Source organism: Biomphalaria glabrata, chromosome 5, assembly GCF_947242115.1.
Source record: "Biomphalaria glabrata chromosome 5, xgBioGlab47.1, whole genome shotgun sequence".
NCBI classification, from domain to species: domain Eukaryota; kingdom Metazoa; phylum Mollusca; class Gastropoda; family Planorbidae; genus Biomphalaria; species Biomphalaria glabrata.
In genome coordinates this window covers 5822416-5847986 of record NC_074715.1, presented here as the reverse complement: position 1 = coordinate 5847986, position 25571 = coordinate 5822416, and the positions used below count along the sequence as shown (strand labels likewise).

The following is a 25571-nucleotide window of genomic DNA, read 5'->3' as shown; positions in this document are numbered from 1 at the left end:
TATGCAAATGTTATTGAGAATTTTACAATGATATTTTATTAAAATTAGAAATAGACTTAACATCACCTGAACAGGTTTCCTTTCTTATACTTTAAGACAGAAACGTTGTGCTGTGTCATTTACACTTAAACTAACATCTAGATGTGTCTAGGCATATTTGAGCATATATCAAGAGATTTTATTATTATCTTTTCCGATGTGTCTGCGTTTGCCAAGATATAATTTTTTCAACTTGGTTGTCACCCCCAAAATGGTGTCGACTGGTGCGGACCACTGTACAATTGGCAACTCTATACACTGACTGTACAAATGCTTTACCGTAGATAGTCTGTACTGCTGTACCAAACTCTAATTGCCTCTACATCATATCGGGACTCCTACAAGACTCTACTGTTCCAGGCCGACTTCACACTGGAATCACCTAACTGAATTTTGAACCGAAGAGACTCCGACAACTCCGGTCTTTATACAAGGTCCACTACGATCTTCTTGAAACCGATAGAACATCATCAGTCGCTTCTAGATAATTACATGACCATTTCCGACGTGAATGACCTGAGTAGTGTTCGCGGCCCAGATCTTTCCTGAAGTATCGCCGCGTCACCACTCGTCAAGCTTGCCTAACGCTGACCTGTGCAATCTGTCACCTGATTACACAGACACGGTTTTTCCAACCCAATTCGTCACCACAATTATGTTTCCCAGATAAAATAAACTGATCTTGAAAATCAGGCTGTCCAGACAGATGTAAGTGAAGCGATGTCATTTTTTGGAGCAGTCCGATGCAAAGTCAATTCAGAAAATAAAAAAAAAGAATTTATTTTTATCGCCCCCCGACACACACACACACACATATATTATTTACTGTAAATTTCACTTCCCCGTCCTTCACGTGATAATTGAATCGAGCGCTTGAGAGGTCACGTGATGTCTAGCCTCTTTTATTTTGACTACCTTTTAGTTAATATAATCTAATTTTTTGTTTACCCCAACTCACTTTCACACTTTTCGACCCTTTATTAATACAATGACAAGCCCTTATTTTTTTTCTATCCTTCTCCAATGAATCAACCCCTTATAACACTTCTTATGACTAAGACGGTTTTACTTTTTTTATCCTTAAATCTTAAGGAAGTTAATATGAGGTATCTAGCAGACACCGCATACATTTTTTAAACAATCACTTTCAGACCTAAAGAAAAAATGTATTAATCGAAGGCGTCGTTCAAATACACGGTTTCCCCACTCCTTTATTTTAAAAAAATATATTATAATCGCTTATTTGACCCCTTTTGATTGCCCCTTCCCCGCTACATTTTGAACAGTCTGTGAATTTGAGAACACATGAATATATAAAATAACATCAACTACCATCTCCAAAAACACATCCAAATAGTCTGTGAATAATGGACCTCATTCACCAATCGTAAAGAAACAATATTTAGCTACGTGATTCTCTATCTCTTCTATACAAATTACGTAATCTTTAAAGGCTGTCACGTGATACGTTTTTTCCATTGTTTTATCAATATTATCACGTGGCTAAATGTTGTTTACGATTGGTTGGTGAATGAGGTCCATTCCTTACATTCATCAATTCTAATGTCTTGGTGAAAAGACATTGCCAGTATTACCTACACACACACACGCGTGAAATCATAACAGCCTTTGCTGCCCAGAAAATAGAAAAATATGTATCTTTTTGAGGCTTAGTAGTGTGCTATACATTGCTTCGAAGAAGGAAGTGGAAATGTGTTAATATACTATTAAATATGAGTAGAAATAGATGAACGACAATGTCGATTTACAAAACAAACACACAAGCCAACCATTTAAATAACGAACAGCAACACACACCGCCTAATCCGCTAAGGGAACTAACTCTTACATAACATAATAATACAGAAGGAATATTTTTAAAAATATCCTTTAAAAATACGGAAGTCTTGATTTTTGTGGTATTTCTATCTACACTCACAAAGGTCGCGGGATACACATTTGAGACCAAAAGAAAATCCGCTGGACTTCTTATGGTCCGACCGTTACGCTGGGCAGGGCACGTGTCACGTATGGGAGACGAACGTATGCCAAAGGCTGTCTTTTTGGTGAGCAAAAGGTGGTCGACGTAACAGAGGCGCCCCACGGAACTTGCCTTAGCTGACATAGAAGAGAGCACCTAGTTGCATGCGGCCTCAGAACGAGACAGCTGGTGCCTGGTGGTCACTCACAAAAGCCGCTGGATACACATTTGAGACCAAAACAGAAAATCCGCTGCCGAGGACAGACGCAGACGGCGAAAAGAAAATCTAAATCGACCACCGGCGGACAATGGATGTGAAAAAAATATGTAGGTCAAAGCTGGGACTGCGCATCCACGAGAAATACTGCATTCCTCACTGATCTTCGGACTCGAAGATTATTATTATAATTTATTGTTATTTGTATTCTTATTATTAAATACATCTAATTATATAAAACACACAGTAGGGAGTATGTATTGCAATAAACCTGGCGGTGACACAGATGGGGTATTGGCTGAGATTAATTGGACATTAAATTATTACGTTATTTTGGAGCCCTGAGTTGTCAATTTCTTTGAGCTCGTGTCGTGTGGAGTAATTTACCTGGATAGTGAGAAACGTTACAGTATGTGTGTATGTACCGAATAAAAATCAAAACCGCTTCGGAAAAGGGGGGTGGGTGAGAGTAGACCGGGTGGGTGAGAGTAGACCGGGTGGGTGAGCCGGGTGGGTGAGCCGGGTGGGTGAGAGTAGACCGGGTGGGTGAGAGTAGACCGGGTGGGTGAGCCGGGTGGGTGAGAGTAGACCGGGTGGGTGAGCCGGGTGGGTGAGAGTAGACCGGGTGGGTGAGAGTAGTGTCTCATGGTTCAATGTTGCCGTGATCGCTTTTTAAATACATTACAAAGGTTCCCGGTCACTTTATCCCCGGTTGTTTCATCCCCTGATCATTTCATCCCCTGGTCACTTCATCCCCCGGTCACTTTCTTTTTGACATTTTATGACATATTACTAATGCGTTTATGGTGTTTCCTCTTCCACTTTGTATTCTTAATGAGAAATATAATATTATATGGTAAATCTGGATGTGTACTTATCTATAGCGTAATGATCAAAGGCCAAGGTGTGGTGCAAGTAGTGGAAATCTTTTGAGAGATAGAAGTGCGATTACAATAATTATGACCGTGCCGCTGATAACTTATCATCAAAGGCCAAGGTGTGGTGGAAGTAGTGGAAATCCTTTGAGAGATAGAAGTGCGATTACAATAATTATGACCGTGCCGCTGATAACTTATTATCAAAGGCCAAGCTATGGTGAAAGTACGACCATGTTTCACTTTATTTTATTTTTCAATCGCTCTTTCTTGAAAATGGGTGAGTCATTTTTAGCCTTGAAAAAAGGTTTTATTTTTTTCTAATAAAGGAGGACTTCCTATTAAACATTAAAGTTACAAATTGTGTTATAGGACTTTATGTATATGTAAGTATGTATTTTGTTAATTGATATTCATTTTAGATATCGAAACTGGTGGGCCTATAGTTATGTGAACATAAATACCCGTCAGAATGAGGTTCCTATATCATTAAAATTAATTGTTTGAGTGCTTATTGGAAATAATCTTGCATGTATATTTAGGGTGTCACTCTCTCTCTCTCTATCTCTTTCTCTCTCTCTGCCAGTAGGCCTTCGATCTGATTTATTTTTCCCCACTCCACAGCATCGTTTTTTGGGTTTTATAAGTGATCAGCAGTTCTCTATTTCAAATAGCCAACATTGCCTGGCTACCCGAACTGTTAAAGAAATGCCTCTGGAGTTCACATTAAGTTGTAAAGGCAGATCTATCCTAATTTATGAAGGATATGAATTCTGGCTCAAGAAGAAGGCGCTGAACGTAAACATGAACTGGAGATGTAGCAAATATCAAACACACAAATGCCCGGTAACATTAGTTACTGCCCAAGATGATGTAATCAATCAATCATCTACTCACAACCATGAATGTAACAAAGAACGCAGTAGAAAAAAATGAAGGAGAAGACGTCGGAAACCACAACAACACCGGGGCGTTGTCAGGCTAATGTAATCGTCGACTTACCTCCTTCTGTTCTGATGGCTTTGTCCAGAAAAAGTGTTATAAGCAGGACACTCAGACGACATCGTGAACGACTCAGAAACAAAGACATTGGTAGAGCTTTGCCATCTCTTCCGGCTGAGGCTAACTTTGAGGTACCAGCAGTGTACAAAGAGTTTCTATTGTACGACTCCTTGGAGAAAAGCGAAAATAATCGATTTCTAGTTTTCGGTGATCGACAGTTACTAGAATGGCTCGGCGTAGCAAATGTTGGTTTGCCGATGTTTTTTTTTTAAGGTTGTCCCCTGTTTATTTTATCAACTCTACACAATTCACTTTCAATACGCTCAGGGTGTGATTCCACCAGTGTTGTACTTCTTGCTTCAGGACAAAACCAGAGATACGTATGATAGATTGCTGGAAGCAATTAAAGAACTTGTACCAAATGTAACACCAGAAATTATTGTTACAGACTTTGAGAAAGCCGCCATGACAGCTTTACAAGAGAAGTTTCAGACATGCAGAGTAACGGGATGTTATTTTCACCTCTGTCAAGCTGTATTACGTAAAGTAAATGAATTGGGCATGAAAGGTGACTATGACGGTTGTAACGAGTTACGTGGCATGGTAAGATGTCTTTCGGCTTTGGCCTATGTACGTAAAGAACACATTAGTGATTCCTTTGAATTACTCGCTGATTCCATGCCACAACACGATCGGATGCCGGAACTGTTATCCTATATCGAGCATACCTATGTACGTGGTCGCAGACAGCGTGGCAGAGGAGATAACTATGCTTCAGCTTTATTCCCTCCAAGTACATGGAATAAATACCTGGACGTAATCGGTGGTGTTGCGCGAACAAATAACGCTGTGGAGGGTTGGCATCACGCCCTCCAATCTCTATTTTCATGCCACCATCCAACTATGTGGACATTTCTAGATGGTCTACGAAAGGATAGTCAGTTGCACAATGCATCAGTTTAACAGGCTAGCGCCGGCACTGAAGAACGCCCAAGGAAGAAATATGCAACACTGGCTAAGAGAATAACAAACATTGTTCATCAATACGAATCGATGGATCGTCTTCTGTACTTACAATCGATAGCTTATCTATCTTACTGATGTAGATGAACACAAAAACACTTTTCTACATTACCTCTTTATTTTTACAATTTGTTAGATAAAATGATCAGATGATGAAAATATCAGGGGATGAAATGACCGGGGGATGAACTGACCAGGAGATGAAATGACCGGGGGATGAAGTGACCGGGGATGAAGTGACCGGTCACCATTAAAAAAAACTTGTTCACTTAGGGCTTAAAGACCAACTGAAGAGGTTTTTTTCGAAATTGAGATAGCGATTGATTCAAATAGTAGATAGCATCAAAGTTAGTTCCTAAAATTTTGAGATTTTAGAAAAGCGTATTTATATTAGAAAAAGTAATTTGAAAGTGTAAAAAATCATCAAGGGGACTAATTCAACCATATCTGTCAAGTATGACTTTTTTCCCTTGTTCGATACCAAACAAAATAATAAATTACCTATAGTTAATTAACTAATTGAGTACTTTTTTCAAATTGATTATTATTTTGTCAGGTACAAAAAATAATTGTTCGAAATTTCTACTTCATTCGAAATTGGGTGTGGGAGAAATAACGTGTAAAAACTTTTTACGAGACAGAGTTGATAAAAGCTTGGTAAAGTCCTCATGACTTGACAAAAAATAGCATTTATTTTAAAAAAAACATTTTCACAACCAAACAAGAATAAACAAGAATTTTAGTAATTCATCAGCATGTCAAACAGTAAAAAAAAGTTTATGTTAAGCATAATTATTGTATTACATTGTCATTGAATTAGTGAACACTTTGATAAATTGTTAGACACAATGAACTTTGAATCATATTGTCCTCAATCTTAATTATTATTCAAATATTTTAGGGTACATTTAAATAGATTTTAACCATCAAATGAGCACAAAATGGGGAAGGGGCGGGGTAGCTGAGTGGTAAAGCGTTTGGCTTCTGAACCTGGGGTCCTGGGTTTGAATCTCGGTGAAGACTGGTAGTTTGAATTTTTTGGGGCGCCCCTGAGTCCACCCAACTCTAATGGGCATCTGACTTAAGTTGTTGAAAGTAAAGGTGGTTGGTCGTTGTGCTGGTCACATGACACCCTGCTCTTTAACCGTTGGCCAAAGAAACAGATAAACTTTACTAGGAGCATGAAATGAACACGAAATCTAATGCATTTGTTTTAAAATCATGATTTCATAAAAAAATTGAGTGGTCAATAATTTAAAATGACACATTAATTTTCTTGAAAACTTTGGAATGAAAACCACTGCTGAATTGAAGTTTTACCGTACATTCATAATAAGTGAAAAGCATTACATTTAATTAATAAAGTTAGAAACACAATTTTCATTGCCAAACTCTTTGTTGGCAGGGAGACGCCATGTATACAGTTCACAAGTCTAGTCAATATTTCAAAATATGAGAACAGTGAGTACGTGTTGTTTCTGGACAAGCTAAATGTTAGATGACCAAAGTCCTAAGAAGTTCATTTAAAGACCATAATTACTTGAGTTCCGGTCCCAAGCTCGTTCAAAGGAAAAGTGTTGGGCGTGAGGTTAGCGTGAGGTTAGCAACCTCACCTTTTGAAAAACACAGCGCTACACAACAGCACTAAGCCGAAAAGACCTTGGTCACGGCGATTTTTCTCAAGAAGCACATCAGTGAAAGCCCATGGGAAGCTGGCGGGCTGACAAAATCTATTGATGACCAAAGCAAAAACCAGAATAGGGACTTGGAATATTAGAACCCTACTTGAATGTGGTAAAGTCTGAGTCTCAAAGGAGAAGATTGGATATATTAAGTTCCTTGGACCATCAGAGACAAGATGGAATGGTAACTGACATACCAGACTGGCAACAGAAGACACCATCATCTACTCTGGTCATGAGGGACATGATTCTACACAAGGAATTGCTTTCAGGATGAGATCAGAGAGTGGCAACCAGTCTCACAATGCCTCACGCCAGATTTCATGGAAATGTATGAAAAGTACTATCACTCAATGCAAGACATGATTCTACACAAGGAATTGCTTTCAGGATGAGATCAGAGAGTGGCAACCAGTCTCACAATGCCTCACGCCAGATTTCATGGAAATGTATGAAAAGTACTATCACTCAATGCAAGACATGATTCTACACAAGAAATTGCTTTAAGGATGAGATCAGAGAGTGGCAACCAGTCTCACAATGCCTCACGCCAGATTTCATGGAAATGTATGAAAAGTACTATCACTCAATGCAAGACATGATTCTACACAAGGAATTGCTTTCAGGATGAGATCAGAGAGTGGCAACCAGTCTCACAATGCCTCACGCCAGATTTCATGGAAATGTATGAAAAGTACTATCACTCAATGCAAGACATGATTCTACACAAGAAATTGCTTTAAGGATGAGATCAGAGAGTGGCAACCAGTCTCACAATGCCTAACGCCAGATTTCATGGAAATGTATGAAAAGTACTATCACTCAATGCAAGACATGATTCTACACAAGGAATTGCTTTAAGAATGAGATCAGAGAGTGGCAACCAGTCTCACAATGCCTAACGCCAGATTTCATGGAAATGTATGAAAAGTACTATCACTCAATGCAAGACATGATTCTACACAAGGAATTGCTTTAAGAATGAGATCAGAGAGTGGCAACCAGTCTCACAATGCCTCACGCCAGATTTCATGGAAATGTATGAAAAGTACTATCACTCAATGCAAGACATGATTCTACACAAGGAATTGCTTTAAGAATGAGATCAGAGAGTGGCAACCAGTCTCACAATGCCTCACGCCAGATTTCATGGAAATGTATGAAAAGTACTATCACTCAATGCAAGACATTATAGTCTGTTATCTTGTGAAACTGACAAAGATAAAAAAAACTTCTCTCCATTTCTAGCTAAATCCTCACTCGCACTATCGTGGATAGGTAAAAACAAATACTATAGAAAACAAAAACGCAAAGAAGATAGGATTAACAGGATAGCTCATACACAGATCATATAGCATTACTCCGCATCATGACAATACTAGGTCTATTTAACTCTTGAGATCTTCGAAAAAAAGAATTTGTCAGAGAGGTCATTTGCAAAATTATAAGAATCTATAGCATACTAGATAGATTCATCAGTATTATTTAACATCTTTATGAGAACTCACATTGCCCAAATAATCAGCAATGGAAAGCAGACTAACTCTTTTAAATGAAGACAAAAGTGAGGTAAAGCTGCATGTAGATCAAAAGTCGACAACACAGGCATTCAATGGTCTCTGATCAAGCAACTGGAGGATCTGAATTATGAAGTCTCCTTTCACATACAACAACACGCTCAATACAAAATGAAGTAGAAGCAAAGAAAACTGGTTTTAAAATTAAAAAGAAAATGAAATGATGAGAATCAATTACACTGCCTCTAGGAGAAAACCTTGTAGAAACAGGCAACTTTATCTATCTTGGAAGCAAAATAAAGAAAAAAAATGACGCGGATGCTAAAAACAGATCAACAAGGTTAGGCTCGCTTTTGAATACTCTGCGGTCGATTTGGCGGTCAAGAGCATAATACATTAAAACCGTATCTTCAATACAAACGTGAAATGAGTTATTTTATAAATCTCAGAAAAGCTCCAGATATTCACCAACAAATCCTTGCGATATATAAAAGGTGTTAGAAGGCTGGACTCTAACTACAGTTTGTGGGGAAACAAACGGGCAAATATAAAGAAAGCCAGAAATGAAAAGACGCAAATGGGGCTGGTCTGGGCATAGAATGCGAAGAACAAAAAAATAAATTGCAAAACAAGCTCTGGACTGGAACCCAAAGGGGAAGAGAAAGGCTGAGTAAACATAGGGGAGAACAGTAGACCAAGAAGCAAGAAGTATGAACATGTAACTAACTGAAGGGAATGGCATGCGGGCAAAGTCCGATTACGAGTACTGTTGCGTACATATGCTCCACTGAGAGTCAAAATAGAGTCAAAATCAAGTCGATTTGCTTGACGGGTTATTTATACACTTCATAAGGTATTACTTGGCAATGAGCAAGACCCTCAAAAACACATAGCCAGTACAAGAATGTTTTGATGAAAAAGCAATGTAGAACCAATATATTGCCTCAGTGTTCACTGTAACTCAAACAATAGCCCAACTTAAGTAAAAATATTACAATGAAAATTAGTAAAAGAATCTAACAATTACGTAATTTGAATAAATTAGGAAGTTTTATCAGGCTTTTCAAGTTTTTATAAAATTTACACCAAATAAATTATTTAAATAATTCAATTAAAAATATTTTTAATTTAATTTTTACAGATTACTGACAAAAGTAAAGAATCCGATTAAGCATCACACATCAAACAACATTTTAACTAATACACACAAAGTTAAAATAGTTTGAAGCAATTATTTTTAATAACAACTTAACAACTTTACAACTATACGTGTATTGGCCTATAACGTATATAATTTTGTTAGCATTACTGATTACTTTAAAACATAAGTTATTTAAAAAGAGATTTAAAAAATGTCCTTAATAAGCTTTTCGAAAATATACATATTTACAGAGAAGAGTCTATCATTCATTTTTTTTCTTTCGATTTGTACTGGCACAACTTAGCTCAGATTAGAGCAAGCTAAGCTTATTTCTAACTAAAGCATCTATGAAACATGACTAGTAGATTAATAAAATAAAAGAAATAACATATCAAAATGAATGATGATTATGACACTACTTTTACCAACGGCTATGCTAGACGATTTGTTCATAGATTTCGCACGATATAATCTTGTTTGAATATTTCAAAAGGTGTCCCAAAACCCATACGTGATAAGTTAAAATATAGATCAATCTATCATGTCTTAACAAAATATAAACCAAAAAGGTTAGCATAATTTATGTGCATTTTATACACTTAGGCCAACTCTAAGCTCGTGAATTCTAGTATCCTTGCTAAGCGTGCTTTGGAGCGTTAAAATTGTTGATAGGCGATATATTGTTCATTTTGGTCGGAAATTCTTTTTTTTTGGCACTTCCAACCGAATGACCCCAATATAATTCTCCCCCACCCCATAATTTAACCTGCTAATTCTAGTATCCATTACGTCAAAATATTTGATAGGCTTTTTTTGGGAGGAGGGGCTAGATTTAGTTTATTTTTGGCCCAACCCCAACCTTTTATTTTGTACTGTAGTCTGTAGAACTTTTTCTAAAAGGTGAGTCGAAAAAAAGGCTAGCCTAATTAAAGATTGCCTTTTAACAATTTCCGACACACTTTTGGCCTATAAATTCTAGTATCCTTTATTCTCGTGATTTGTTACATTGAAATAATTGATAGGCTACTTTGTTTATTTTTGTTTATTTATTATTTTTTTAAAGAAAATATCTTTTTAAAAAAAACTAAGGACTGTGATCATTCGAGGAAATGGTCAATACAAAAAGCTCGTTTTTTTCGCGACCATTTCTTAGCCGAGGTAAAACAAACCTGTACAAAATTTCATGTCCATCCGTTTGTAAGTTTCAGAGGTCACGTGGTAGATGATGGATTATTAATATTTAGCTTAAATTCTATTATGGCCCAATAGTTGACCAGCTAGACATATTGAGATTTAAAGTTCAGTTAAAAGGTCACTGGATGAATAGGCAGGTGGCATGTAAAACTCTGGTGGTAGTCCAAGGAGATAACCACTTAAAGGTCGAGTTGATGGTTGGCTAGTTTTCGAAGAAATATTTGTATAATTGTGTTCCTGAGAATTGTGTACTATTGCTGAATGATTCTGTCTACTAGAACAGTTTGTTGAATCATTTTGTTGAACTAAGCAATTAGATGAATGATTGTGCATAATTGGACTTGGACATGCTTGAGTATCAGAGACATTTATATAATGATTATTGAAATAACTAGTTCCACATGAATTTGAACCAATTTTCGTGCATACTCTCTTTTTGTCTTTTTCAAAAGTCATTGAACTCATCGGACAGGAGAAACCACTAGATAAAATGATCTGTACACTATTATTTTCTGGCTTGATTTTATCTTGTGCTAGATGACTTATGAGAGAGCAAGTCTTTGTTTCAGAGGATGAAACAGTCCTTGTCATTGGTGGATCTGTAGAAATAATGCTGCTAACTCTAGGAGTCTTTGCCATTGATGATTTTGTAGAATCATGGCTAGTAACTCTAACGGACTCTGTCAATGATGAATCTCCAGAAATAGGACAATGAACTCCAGAAATATGGCTAATTATTTCTGCTCTGCAGTTACTCAAATTTAATGATACGTAATCACAAAGTATATATGTTCTTTTAATGACATCTGACTCTGAAGTACTGGATGAAGTGTTAGTTATTTCATTAGTTTTATTGGTCGACTCTGGAGAAACAGTAACTGGCAAGAGTAGAATGCAATGTGATGAAATATTGCCTGTATAATTAAGCGTTTTGCTTTGCCAATTAGGTTTTTGTAAATAAAGAGTATTATCTTCATAGTCGAGCCGTTCTTTGCTCACATTCTTTTTTGGATCAACAGTGTTACTATCTGTCTTCTCATTTATCTCATTGTCATCAGACGTACAAACTAAAACATAATCCATATTCTTCTTTGAAACATTCTGGAAATTATTATTATTTGCTGAAAAATCGTCTGAACTATCTTCACATTCTTCTGGAGCAGATGTTCTTTCATTGACTGTCTCAATAGTTAAAATGCTAGAATCTGTTGGTAATGATTCACACCCATGGTTGGTCTGTAAAAAAAAAGAAAATATGGTAATTATTATTATTTAAAAAGGAACAGCTGAGGAATACGATGTTTCCCTCTTAAAAATATTTTTCTTTAATCAATTGAAACTTTCATTAATAAAACAACCATTTTATATTTACATACATATAGACCTATAAAGTATTACTACATTTCATTATAAGATAATTTTCATTTTAATTCCATAGAGAGGTGCAATAGGGGTCCTTCTTAAAATCAACCAAAACACATTCCTAGTTTTGAGGTTAGGGTTAGGATGCTAATGGAAAAGATAATTTTATCCAGATAAATAAAGCATCAGTTCAATCCATTTTAATCAGAGATTCCTAGGTATTTGGCTTCATTCATGATGTTCACTTGGATCTTGAAAAAGAGACACAGAATAATAAATAGAATGCACATCAAAATACAAGAACAGAATTACATGAACATTTATTTTCACATGTAAAAGAACTATGCCTAAAAAAGGTAAAAAAAAGATTTATAGTGAATCCTTTATTTCCTCCCTTTATTCCTTCTGTCAGGTGGATCTAATTTACTTTTAGGTTCATGTAAGTTTACCACAGGGTTTAAACAATTGTTATAGACTGGGTTGTGGATGGAGTAAAATTCCTATGCATCTCATGCAGCTTCTGGAAACAAAGATCAGCAGTTGGGCTGGTTGTGTGGCCAAAATAGTAAGCCCAACAAACTGACAGGTGAAGGTAGGTACCTAGGAGACTTCAATTCCTGGAGCTGCTGGCAGATGAAACTTGTCAGCCAAGTAAGAGAGAACCCACAATTTCTTAACCTAAGGTCTAGAAATGTAATTTTAAATCTAGGGACATCAAATGCCACATACGGTCATCTTATTAATTTTGTTATTCTAACGCCCTCAAAACATGAGAAAAATTGTTTCTGATTACTTAATAAACAACAGTTGGGAATTCAAAAGTAAATCTGGTGGATAAATGGTTTTTTTTTTGTTGTGCATGTTTTGAATGTTACATTATAATTGAGGATAATTATGGTGGAGACTAGCTATGAATGGTGTTCAATCCCATTCAACATTTGTAAAAAAAAACGTAGTCAATTTGAAAATACTTTTGACTACAACTCTATACAATGTCTAGTCAAAGTATCCATGAAAACACATTTTCTAGAATACCTGTAGTTGCTATTTGATGGTTGCATGTTTTTTTTTCAATCAACCTAATGAGAAGACAACTTCACATGAACAACAGTTGCAAATATTCAGTTGTTTCCCCATACATATTGAAATAAATAAAAAAGCAAAATACAATATACAACAGTAACATTCGTTAATAAATAGATAGAACATTTAAAGCTGCTTAATGTTTTTTTTTTAAATGAACAATTGAAAAACAACATAATAACAAAAAGGCATGCATTAATAGTGAATTTTATCAACTGAAATTACACAAACACAAAATATATAATAAAAACTTCTAAAATCTAATTTTGGAACACTTAAACTTAACAGGAGAGGGTGGTGTGAAAGTAAATTTAAAAAATTAACTTCATAAATATTACAGTAAAAAAGACACTATTTTATTTTCAATGTCAAGTGCAATGAAATAAATTTCTTGGCATTCGCTTAAAATTATTATTTTGTATAAATATTTTTCAAAGATATTGTCAGAAACAGATGTCCTTTACATCTACTGCCTTATTGATCGCAAGGTCTGAAAAGAGTACTTTACTTTACTATATCAGGATCAAATTATTAAAAAATACAGATATTTTAATTGCTAGAGTGAGACTTGCAGGTCATTTTGTGGGCTCAAAAGTTTTTCATAAGATGCAGGTTACTTTGCACACCAGTGCATAAATGTGCACTCAGAACTCTTTAAAACATGTTATAATTAAGTAACTACAAATTTAATCATGACCTTTTCAAAGCATCTATCAATTAATATATACAAAAAGCTTTTTAAACCAACACCATTAAAAAATATGAAGTGCATACAATGTAAGTGATAAAAACAGTGCGTCTCAGTTAATTAAACAACAAAACTATAACAACAAGTTACCAAATATGCAAAATATAAAGTAATTCAATGACCATCATAACAACAATGAAACAGTTAGACCAACCATATAAGTGTTGTCCTTCAGATGGAGGTTTAGGTAAAGGTCGATTTATATAATCTGCTAGTATTTTGTTGCTTTTTTTCTGCTGTTTCAGTAAAAATTGAATACAAAAATATTTGTAATATGCAAAAGTAAGTAATAGAAGTCTGTCCCATTAATTTTTTCTCAAGAGATAAAAGTGATAAGAGTCTTTGAAGAAAAATAAGGAAATAAGTCTATATGAATTATTAGATGCAAATTGAGAAAAAAGAGAAAGCTGGAGAGAATCAACAGGAAAAAAAAGAGAAAAAAAAAACGAATGAAGTTGGTTTTACTGCTATTTTGAATACAACATTCCTGTACACAATTTAAATATTTAGATCCAGAATCTTCAAAGCTGTTAACACACAAACCTTTTATTCATGATCAGTGGCGTCACTAGGGTCGGTGTCACCCGATACGGGAAGCTCGGGGTGTCACCTCCACCGAGGAAAAAAATAATCTCCCCCTAAGAAAACAAATAACTATTGTTTTTTTTTTCTTTATGTTGAACAATAAACCTGTAAGCTAATTCATTGATTGGTTACACCAGAAAATGGTTTTTGATTCTATTTTACAATGTTTTTTTTAAATAGTTTATCAATAGTTATATAAATTAAAAATCTACAATTATTGAATTGAGAAAAATTGAGTTGAACCTATTTTTAGCGGCCCCCAAAAGGGGAAAAGACGCTATTAGTTTTGTGTGAAATGTCTGTCAGTCTGTCCAGTTTAGATCTCGTAAACTAGAAAAGATATTGAAAATCCGACATCACAATATTTTAGATCAGTGATGCCAAAAATACGGCCCGCGGGCCAGATCCGGCCCGCGACGTGGTTCCGTCCGGCCCGCCGAAATGTTGAACAAAGTGTAGAAAATCCCCCATCCAAAAAGAAAATGTTGACAAATATATCTTTACCTTTCTTAGGGCCCTCAATTTTTCTTTAATTAATTGGTACAATGACCTTTAATATTTTGACGGTAAGTGAATGGAACTCTGAATGTAGAATCTACCAGAAAAAATGAACGGATCTTTACTTTTTGTGGAACATGATAATAAGTCAACAAATTTTATTTGTCAAGAAAATGAGTCTGTTTTAAGAAGAAAATCACTTGAACGGCATTATAAAACAAATATGGCGACTTTCTTGATTTAAGCCGCGAAAAAAAAAATAGTTTAACTACGCCTACTGATTGGAGGATCTATGGGAATATTTACTAAAAAGAAAAAATGAGTCTTTGTAAAGCTAGCTACAAAGTTGCTCATATTTTAAGGACGTTATCATCTTCTTTTTTGAAGTAACGTCTGTATTATATAAGATATGAAAAAAAAAAAAAGAAAAGTTCAAATATCCAATTCATTAATGTAAGGGTTTCAAATCAAATGTGGCCCGCGACACGAATGTCGGAAATTAAAATGGCCCGCAGGTCGAATTAGGTTGAGCATCACTGTTTTAGATCATTCAAAGTTCTGATGCAACGGCTACTTTTTTCCTGAAAGCGAAAAATCTAATTTTTAAAATCAGTTATGCAAGCAGTTTTTTAAAGAGAAAAAGCTAATTCGTATGCATTATAAGATAGATCTAATTTAAAACGAATAGTAATCTTATAAACTTCATTTTCTTGAACTATTTTTATCTGTAGCGGAAATGTTTTTTTTTTTTGAGGATTCGAATAAGAGATTGAGTCTTTTCAAAACAATTACATCAGGCATGTCAAACTCATTAAGGTGTATAGGCCACATAACAAACTTACTATGACCTGAGTGGCTAATTAAAAAATACTTTGATTACGCATTATTTTCTTTATCCTAATGCTTGACATCTTTTCTGGGTTATCATTTTATTAATGTCAGGTTGAAATTTGTTTGCCACTGACGCTTTCATCACAGATGACAAATTTCGATCAGATAATCTCGAACGGTAAGGTATTTTTGTAGCTTTTATTCTGGAAAAGAACTGCTCACAGAGATATGTGCTTGCAAACATAGCTAGAATTCTGGCTGCAAATTTCCGCAATTCAACATACCGTTCAGGGTAAATAACTGTACAATTTTGGCACAGCCATTTCAATGTACTTCGATTTCAACTAAGAATCTGACTGCTATTCTATCAGCTCTAGTTGCACATTTCCAGCAGCATTTTCAGAATCAAATGAGAATGGAGATACAAAACACGAAAATTCTTGCTCTTATGTAACGAAGTCACGAAAACGGTCATTGAAAGCATCTACTAACGATTCTAGGTGTAAGACATTCACCAAATGTCGCAACCGTATTTAATCTTTTTAGTTCCTGACACGTTGAGAAGTGAAAAAGATTTTTACTTCATATTTGGTCTATCCACAGTCCTAATTTTGCTTGAAAGCATTTCACATGATTACACGCAGTTGTGACAATTTTGTCTTTACTTTGAAGTTTCAAATTCAAGTCTTGCAGGTGACCAGTGGGATCAACTGCTAATGCCAAATCCCGAACCCATTAGTCAGTATGGAAATGTTTAACAGGTTCAACTTTCATGTTCAGAAGCAATACGATTTCCACACGCAGTGCAAACAATCTCTTCAATATTATGTCATGAGAGCCAGCGGACTTCTGTGTAGTAGGGAACACAATCAAATTCATGTCCAATGTCATCCAGAAACATTAAAAATTGACGAGCATTAAAACCACGGGCACGAATAAAATTGAGAAGCGACTGAAAACGGTCTTATGACATGTTGAAATTGTAATTGCTGTGCGCAGAATGTTTCTTGGTGAATGATTCACTGAAAATGAACAAATTTAAAATTATCATCAGCCTCTCTTATTTTTGCAAGTAACTTTGCATCAAAACCATTTCATTTCATGGTTAGTGCACCATACCTTGTTAGACTAGATAGCTTTACCAAAGATAAATTGTACTGCATTATCACCTCCTGTTATTTCTCAAAAACATCCTCGTTTGTTGTGGTTTTATGCATAGTACAGAACTCAAGTAATTCCTCGTGTATGTCAAAATTCCTGTCACAGGTCCTTATGAATATAACCAACTGTGCTACACCCTTTACACCAGTTGACTCATAGAGAGCCAATGAAAATAATTCAAAATCAGCTATTTTGTTCTTTAATTGTTCACGCAACCTGACTGACATGTCATTTATTCTATCTGCCACAGTGTCACTAGTTAACGCTATTTCTTTGAATGCTTTCACTTTTTCTGGACAAATTACTTCAGCTCTAACGTCACACCCCTTCATAAAATCACATTTATTAAATGATTAGCAATGGCTTACAATGAAGTTTGACAAAATGTAGCTGGCTTTCACTGCAGACCCTCGTTGTTCAGTTTAACAAATACTATTTTTCAATTCAAGTAGCGTGTCATCTCTTGTTTTCCAGCGTAATAATTTAACATTATTTTTATAATTTTTTAGGTGGCCAAGGGGCCGCATGCAAGGTGATCGATGAACACCCAGTTTGACATGCCTGAATTACATTATTTATAAGACATCAGTTAGGCCAGGAGAGGCGCGGTAGCTGAGAGGTAAAGCGCTTGGCTTCCGAACCGAGGGTCCCGGATTCGAATCCTGGTGAAGACTGGGATTTTCAACTTTGGAATGCTTGGGCGCCTCTGAGTCTACCCAGCTCTAATGGGTACCTGACATTAGTTGGGGAAAAGTAAAGGCGGTTGGTCGTTGTGCTGGCTACATGACACCCTCGTTAACCGTAGGCCACAAAAACAGATGAACTTTACATCATCTGCCCTATAGACCACAAGGTCTGAAAGGGGAACTAGTTAGGTCAGGTTCACATCTAACTTTGCATTCACTTGCACTTATCCTTTGATCTGCTGCACCGTTGGGGCACTACACAAGATCTGTCAACCTTCTTTCTCCATTCTTATCTCTCATTTGTCTTTGATATAATTTCATTTGGATGTTCTTTCTGAAAATATTGAAGCATGCCTGGGTGGACCACTTCGGGGGCCGATTTTGAGTTTGTGTTTCCATACAAACTGTCTTTGTTTTTTTATTAGAGATTATTTAAGAGTTCCTTGCGGAAAAGGTTTTAAAGTATACTAGTGTTTCCCGGCTGCTTCTGAAAAGACAAATCAGTACTGAACAGGTTTAGGACGAGCAAAAGATGTTGATCTGTTTTCTAGATTTAAAAAAAGGTTGATAGCGTCCATCGGAATCACTCTGAAAATGGCAAGAGAATAAGACATCTCACAACAATTAATCAAAAGTCAGCGATATGTCTAAAGCAAATCAAGCTGTTGTGTCACAACAGACGGTGGAATTCTTCAACATCGAGAAGTTTCTGAGATTAAGGTGCATGTTATTCCAATTTCTCTTTATTGAAACCATCGACGATGTTATAGAAATACAGTAAACAGGCTGCATTCGGGTTCCCATTGCGTAAACCAAAACCGAGTTGGATTTTTTCAGAAGACATAGCATTACTTTGAAATACAATTGAATGTATACACGAGATAACGGATAAAGACGGTCTTTGCCATCTAAAGAAAGTGGCGACGGACTTCGATTGACATTTGTGCGACATATCATTAGGACAAGACGAAACACGTTTGACAAAGTCAGCCTAAACATGAAAGCTGAAAAAAGGTATGCAAAAACATGGCCGTCCACGTTTAACATGGCTTCACACATTTTTTAGTAGTTCTGAATTTCGTGGGCACCAGCTGAGAAGTGGCTGTGAAAGTCGCCTTAGACTGATTTCTGTGGAGGAAGCCTGTAGCCATATGCGTCGAATAGCGTGCGAGGGGCTTAATTGTATGTGGTTTTGAATATATTACAATAAAAAATGTTACGTTCGCCACTCAACTGGTCAGAAAAGATGTTTATAAAGCTCACTTAGAGTTGTCCGGGGCGAAGCCCTGGCCGCCAAGCATTTTTCTACATTTCTGATCTTCAGAAACTCTTTCTCCTGGCGTCTACAAGGTATTAATTTTCTAATAATAGGAAGATTACAAGTCAACTGGAATCAAATCAAAAAGGTTTGGGACATGTTGATACTAAACTGTGAAAGACATTCGAGGTAGTAATTTTTTCTTTAAAGTTGCTTTTCTGAAAAGTGCATTTTTCCCACTTAGGTGTCATCCCCTGGTGGGTGTCAACCGGCGCGGACCGCACCCCCCCCCCGCAGCTGTCTAGTGACGCCACTGTTCATGATGATCGGTAATAATCCATAATTATACAAGGTTGGTCAAAATTTGTTCAGACCTAAGATTTAAACATCGTGTAACAGGCCACATATGGTCTGTTGGGAATTGTTTGGGCACCACTGCACTGCTCTATATAATTTCCATTTAGATCTACGAACCTCTCCAGCCCATCTAAATAGTAGCCTTATTTCACATCTTTCTTCAAATTAAATTCAGCTTAGAGGATAGAGTTTTTACTTAGAAGCATGAAGAAAGAAAGAAAAAAGGTTACTATAAAGACTGAAGGCTCCCCGACAAAATAGCGCGAACGAAATGGCGCCGACAAAATAGCGCAGAAAAAGTTTTTTCAATCGTTTTGCAAGAAATACGTTATCTTAAAATATGAAAAGAGCCAATATTTTTAAAAAATTTAATGATATAAATATTTTTCAGTCATTTTGCAAGAAACATTTAAAATATCTTAAAATAGAAATATGCAAACATTATGCAAGAATTATAATAAGCTTAAATGAATAATTTCAAAATATAGCATTTATTTATAATCCAAAATGCACTTGAAAACACCCAAATATACTCCCATACTAGCCAGATTTATACACACACAACTTTCACAAAGTTAAATTGTATGCAATGTCACATAGAAACTCCATCAGTGGCTTGTTTCCGTACATCGGCAATATAGTTGCAAGACGTCTGTTAAATTGGAGGTACTTTGTCTTGCTTGCACTTCGTTCTCCTGCATTGTACCTCAGAATCTTGTTCTCATGTAGTCTTAGGAAGCGAGAGATTAACTTGTAGACATTAGGGTGATGACCGTCAATAGACAGCTGAAACGCATAGTGCCATCCCTCCACTTAATTGCTTGTTCTTGGTACATTGTCTATAATGCTATCGGAAATCTTGCGGCAGGAGACTCTGGTTTAATCAAAGAGAGATGCCGCAGATAAAAAAATAAGATTTCTAATTATACTATATCACACATGTGTAACACACACATCATCATACCGTCACGACTCCTTTCTGACCTCACTTGTCATGACCTTTTTTTTTTTCCTTTATATAAGTATCAGTATAATTTTGTGGGTCATTTCCGTCTAGCGATGATTCTCACTTTCGGTGCGTGTAATTACTTTGCATAATGATTACAGTACTTGAAATGTATATGAAATAGACTGATGACAGCAAGGTCACAACAATTAAAAGTAATATTTAAAATTTGATGGCCACATTAAAATCATACTATAAATGTAATGATTGATTGATGAAAGAATTGATAACTGCAAACATGACTTATTAATAACATAATAACATAAGACAAGTGGCTTCAATACAATCTAATAAGACTATTGTATCTGTTACGGTAATAGAGATAAACAATAAAGACATCAACAATTAGTCACCCTGCCAATTAGACCACCACGGCTACTCTCCATGCACTGAACCCAGCGCCACAGACTGCATTAGAGTTCAGTACCACTGTCTATGTCATCTGATGACAATCACTGTATGTCGTTCATCGTCTTGCTAAATGTCGATAATGTCTATTTTGACTATCATTCTGTGACTCAAGACTGTCACTGTTATCTACCGACTCAGAATGTCACTGACTCGGACTCCACTGACTGTAACACTAAATAAACAAATAACCAAAAAATCGCTAACAACTAACTCAGGCGCAATTCTAGTTATCGTATTTTAGCGGCCCCCGAAAGGGAAAAAGACGCTATTAGTTTTGTGTGAAATGTCTGTCCGTCCCGTTTAGATCGCGTAAACTAGAAAAAATAGTGAAAATCTGACATCATAATATTTTAGTCCATTCAAAGTTCTGACGCAACGGCTACTTTTTTCTTTTCTAAAAGCGAAAAATCTAATTTAAAATCACTTATGCAAGCAGTTTTTTTCATAAAAACACACCACTTTTACAACTATTCACTATTAATAGTAACAAATACGCGAGGCTCTTTAGTAGGGGAGATAGCCATTTACCATATTTTTAACCAGGGGCGTAGCTAGGAATTTTTCATCGTTTGGGGGCCAGGGGGGTTGACCTCTTTGGGGCCCCTGCATTTTTGCGAAGTATTTAATTTTTAATGTAAAAAAACTCTCATTTGGGGGCCCCCTCAAGTGGTGCCCGGGGGGATTTTCGAATTCTCCCCCCTTCCACCTTAGCTACGCCACTGTTTTTAGCATATTTATGCAAATAGTTTTAGACTTTTTGTTAAAACAATTATTTATTTTTACATTTGTATTGCTACGCTATGTAAGTTCTGTCCTACTAACTACTAAGTTTACCCAAAAATAATGTTTACTTTTTTTTAAGAGAAAAAAAGCAATTTAGTGTGCATATAAGTTGGACATAATTTAAAATAACAATTAATAAGTAGGTTTTCATATTATCTCGTGAACTGCAGTGCCATGCAACAACGAAAGGACACTTAACTAAAGGAATTTTTTTATTTTATTTTACGAACATGTTTTTTTTTTCTTTTTGTTTTGAAGATTTGAATAACGGATTGACCCTTTACAAAACAATTAGATCAATTAGATATTTATTATAAGACATCATTTAGGCCAGGTTCGCATTTAATTTCACATTCACTTTCCATATCCTTTGGTCTGCTGGACCGCTGGGGCACCACACAAGATCTGTCAACCTTCCTTCTCCATTCTTCTCTGTCATTTGTCTTTGATAGAATTTAATTCTGATGTTCTTTTTGAAAATATTGATACCGGCCTTTTTACCTGCCTGGGCGGACCACTTCGAGGCCGATTTTGAGTTTGTGTTTCCACACAAACTGTCTTTGTAACCTTGTTTTTTTAAAACTCTAAAGTAGAAAGTAAGGCGTATGTTTGTATGTTTCGAATAAGAATCAAAACCATTTGACCAATCTTGATAAAACTTGGCAGAAATGTTCCTTGGGTACTAACTGGAACCGTGACGTATGTATAGTAGTCCTAAAACATACGTAAGACCCTAAAAAAAAAATTGCCCAACTCCATGAAAGTATTGCTATTTTATGGATCTAGGCCATGTTTATCATGTTTACATAAGAAAAGATCGAAATGATCTAGTTCTAAATCTAATTTTAAGAACTACACTTTGCACAGAAACTTTTTTACTTTGACACATGAACATTACAAAATATAGGCCTAGTCTTTTAATTTCATTATTTAATAAAATTAAGCTTCAAATGTGTCTTTCAAAAGCATTTCTACAATAAATTCGTTCTTTATATCTGCGATGTTAGAAGTCCTGACGTACTTTATAATCCCATTCATTTAACGAAATCGGGTAGGCCTAAACCCGTTTTGATTGTACTTTATATCCCATTCATCTCGCGCTTCTATCATTTTTAATCGATGTGAATGTATCGGCTTAACGGGTAAACCCATTTTCGCAAAACTACTTTTATTTTCGTGGCGAAAGAGAAAAACTTGAAAAGAACATTAGCTAAGTTTAACATACATCTAAATCCAATCCACTACATTAGTAATACACAAACTAAGGCCCGCAGGCCGCGGGTAGCCTAATGTCCGACTAGTTTATAATAAACTAACATCTACTGCTAGATCTATAGCTAATAAAAGCATTTCTTCTTACCCTGGTCCCTTAGAATTAATTCCTACATGTTTTCTCTGGCAAACAACTCACACCTCTTGGTGTGACTTGCTCCCAATGTTTGTATTTGTCGTTCACCAGAAAACGTTACACGACACACACCCCTGCTAACACTAGGCTTACATGGCGCTGTGTCCCAGATGCCCCAAAACACTACTCTATATAGGCTGAGACCTTAACCCACGCCTAAACTAAATCTTCTGTGTCTGCCCCGACCTACGGGTATCGAGTCGCCCTACAAGGTAAATATCTAAGTGTCACACTATTTCTACCCTTTGTCTTTACTCTGTCAAGTCTGTCGGTGAACCGCGAAAACTCGGCTCAAAATAATTAAACTTGCTCTCACACACACACATATCTGTGACAATACCTAAACCTTGAACAGGGTCACTTCATTTCAAAATAATTTTTTTTTAGCAAGTCGTGCATTTAAAATATTGGTGAAAAAGGATAATGAGATAGCCTACAATTTTAAAGTACTCCCTTTCTCTGCAAATATGCATACCTTTAGCCTACATCTATAGAGACCTCAACTAAAAAATGCTGCCCAGGAACTTACTTTTATATACATCATTTATAAGTCCGCGCTATTTTGTCAGCGCTATTTTGTCGGGTCACCAAGATAGATGCATTATACCCTATCAGAGATCCGTGATAAACATGCTGAGAATTACTCTCTTTGAGCGAGTGACAAAAATCGAGCTGTGAGTCTTAGGGTCGCTTTGTTCCCGTACAAGGTTGCCGAACAATCACTTTCATCTCGTTGTCCCCTTCGTCCTTCATACAGAACATGACATTCATCAAGAATGTTATCTACTGTCTTATTGTCCTCTATGCAGTGGTGACACAATGTGTCATAGTGTTTCTTAAACTGACCGAAGTAAGCCGACACGAAACTGGGCTAGGACGGCCTGTTCATCACGCTTAAGTTGCCACCATGCATTCTTTCTCATCCATCTTTAAAACTCGTGCCCCTTGTCCGAAGCATCACAGCCTTCTTACCAAAGTGACAACAATCGGTTGTCGACCTGAGTTGGCATACTTTCGTTCGTATATGGCACACCAGTTAGGCTATCAGGATACAGAAGTGCCTGTTTGAACCGGAGGTAAACAAAGTGACCCAACGGAATAAAACTGAACACTATGTTGACGAACGCGTTCCACGACTAATAGAGACTCTTCAAGCTTACCGAGCCATGCCTTCTGCCCTTTGAGGGCTTCTAGTGCGGAGATTTGCGCAGTTCCATTACAGATTCTTTTTTTGCACACGCTCCAACACTTTACACATCAATTCGAACTCTGCTTCAAGACTGTTCTTACCACAGCAAGGGCCCATGGGCTCGTCACTTACAGGATGTCTGAAAATTGTACCACCACTCAATACCCAGTCCTCATAGTTTCATCAAGTAACTGCACAGAGCCATGTATAGCTGCATTGTATAGCCCTTCTGCATTATTATGAATTTTACCTGCATGCAATCCTACATCACTTATAGGCCTACAGAGTAAAAAAGTATTGAAACTATTGTCTACATCTTTAATTATGAATAACTAAAAAAACCCACAAATCTTTTAGACAAAAATTTAATTGTAGAATATTGTAATGGAATTAAAACTAGGGCTACATTAATATACTTTAAAAAAAAAAAAACTCTCTTTTCTATATATACACTTTTAAAAATCTATGATGTGATTTAAGAATTAGACAATATAGTTGTTAGAAAAGCAAGATTGGATTTTGGGTCTAGTTAAGATGCAATGAATTTCTAAAGTAATTGAGAACATTTTTTATTTAATGCATCAGGCTTGACCACTGAATTCATTTCTATTTACATTTAGCTTGTAGTTGAGCTTGCAGATTAATCAAACACTATGTACCTACATATCATAGCAATATTAAATTGATTATTAAGCCTAACAAAAAAAAATGGATTTAGTGCCACAAACCATGAGGTACATTAACATTTGTTTTCATTGGTAATTTGCTATATACAAAATATTTCTGCAAAATTATTTATGCTAACTATCTTACCTGGTTATTCAGTTCTGGTATAAATGTAAAATTCTTAAATATTTTTCTTCTTTTCCAGCAACTAGAAATAAATAAAAAAAATTTCTCCCTTTTATCAATATTACTAAGACTAAAGAGTATTTTAAAAAATATTGTAAATTTAAGTCAAATAAATGAAGCAAGTAATTTTTAACTCACCTCCAAAAGAAAAAAAGTAGTAATAGAATCAATACAGTTACTAATATAGAACCAATTATGAATGACACAGGAATAGTTTCAAGGTCTGAAAGAAAAAATAATTTCGAAATAACAACTGGATTTAATAACAGAAAACTTGAAGTTGTGGTTATGAAATTCTGAAAATAAATTAAATGCTGGTCTCAATAGGCCTATACATATCTATCTACTTATATATGTATAAAGAATTCAGATATATTCAGTGAGACCAATAGTGATCTTGTTTGTAATCAAGGGTCTAGATAGCTCTAGTTGGGGTGTAGACTGCACTCTGATAAGTAATTCATGCTGTACCTATGTTTTCTCTGGCAGATACATGAGCCTAACTATTAAATGACCTGTATGTCCTTAGGTCATGTAATGTGCATTGTATGTTTCAGAGTCTGCATAAAAAGACTATTTTACCATTTCTCCATATTACCAAATGAACAATTTTGCAATTCCATCAAAATACCCAGCTTACCTATACTTTGAAGATATTAAAATACAATTTATCACTTTTAAT

General features: G+C 35.8%; 1 protein-coding gene across 2 annotated transcripts in view; it reads right to left on the bottom strand.

Moving 5' to 3' along the window:
- Window positions 1–11760: 11760 nt before the first annotated feature.
- The window catches only part of LOC106058518 (interleukin-12 receptor subunit beta-2-like), a 41381-nt gene continuing 27570 nt past the window's right edge, over window positions 11761–25571 (bottom strand). Inside the window, exons 16-19 of one of the 2 annotated variants that reach the window (XM_056029156.1) lie at window positions 25028–25112; window positions 24851–24911; window positions 14019–14100; window positions 11761–11907 (exon numbers count right to left, since the gene is read on the bottom strand). In XM_056029156.1, coding sequence (XP_055885131.1) covers window positions 11891–11907; window positions 14019–14100; window positions 24851–24911; window positions 25028–25112 — 245 coding nt within the window. In that variant the 3' untranslated portion in view covers window positions 11761–11890. Of the gene's footprint in view, window positions 11908–14018; window positions 14101–18035; window positions 20115–24850; window positions 24912–25027; window positions 25113–25571 lie in introns of those variants that run through there. The other variant, XM_056029157.1, reaches the window with a different exon arrangement.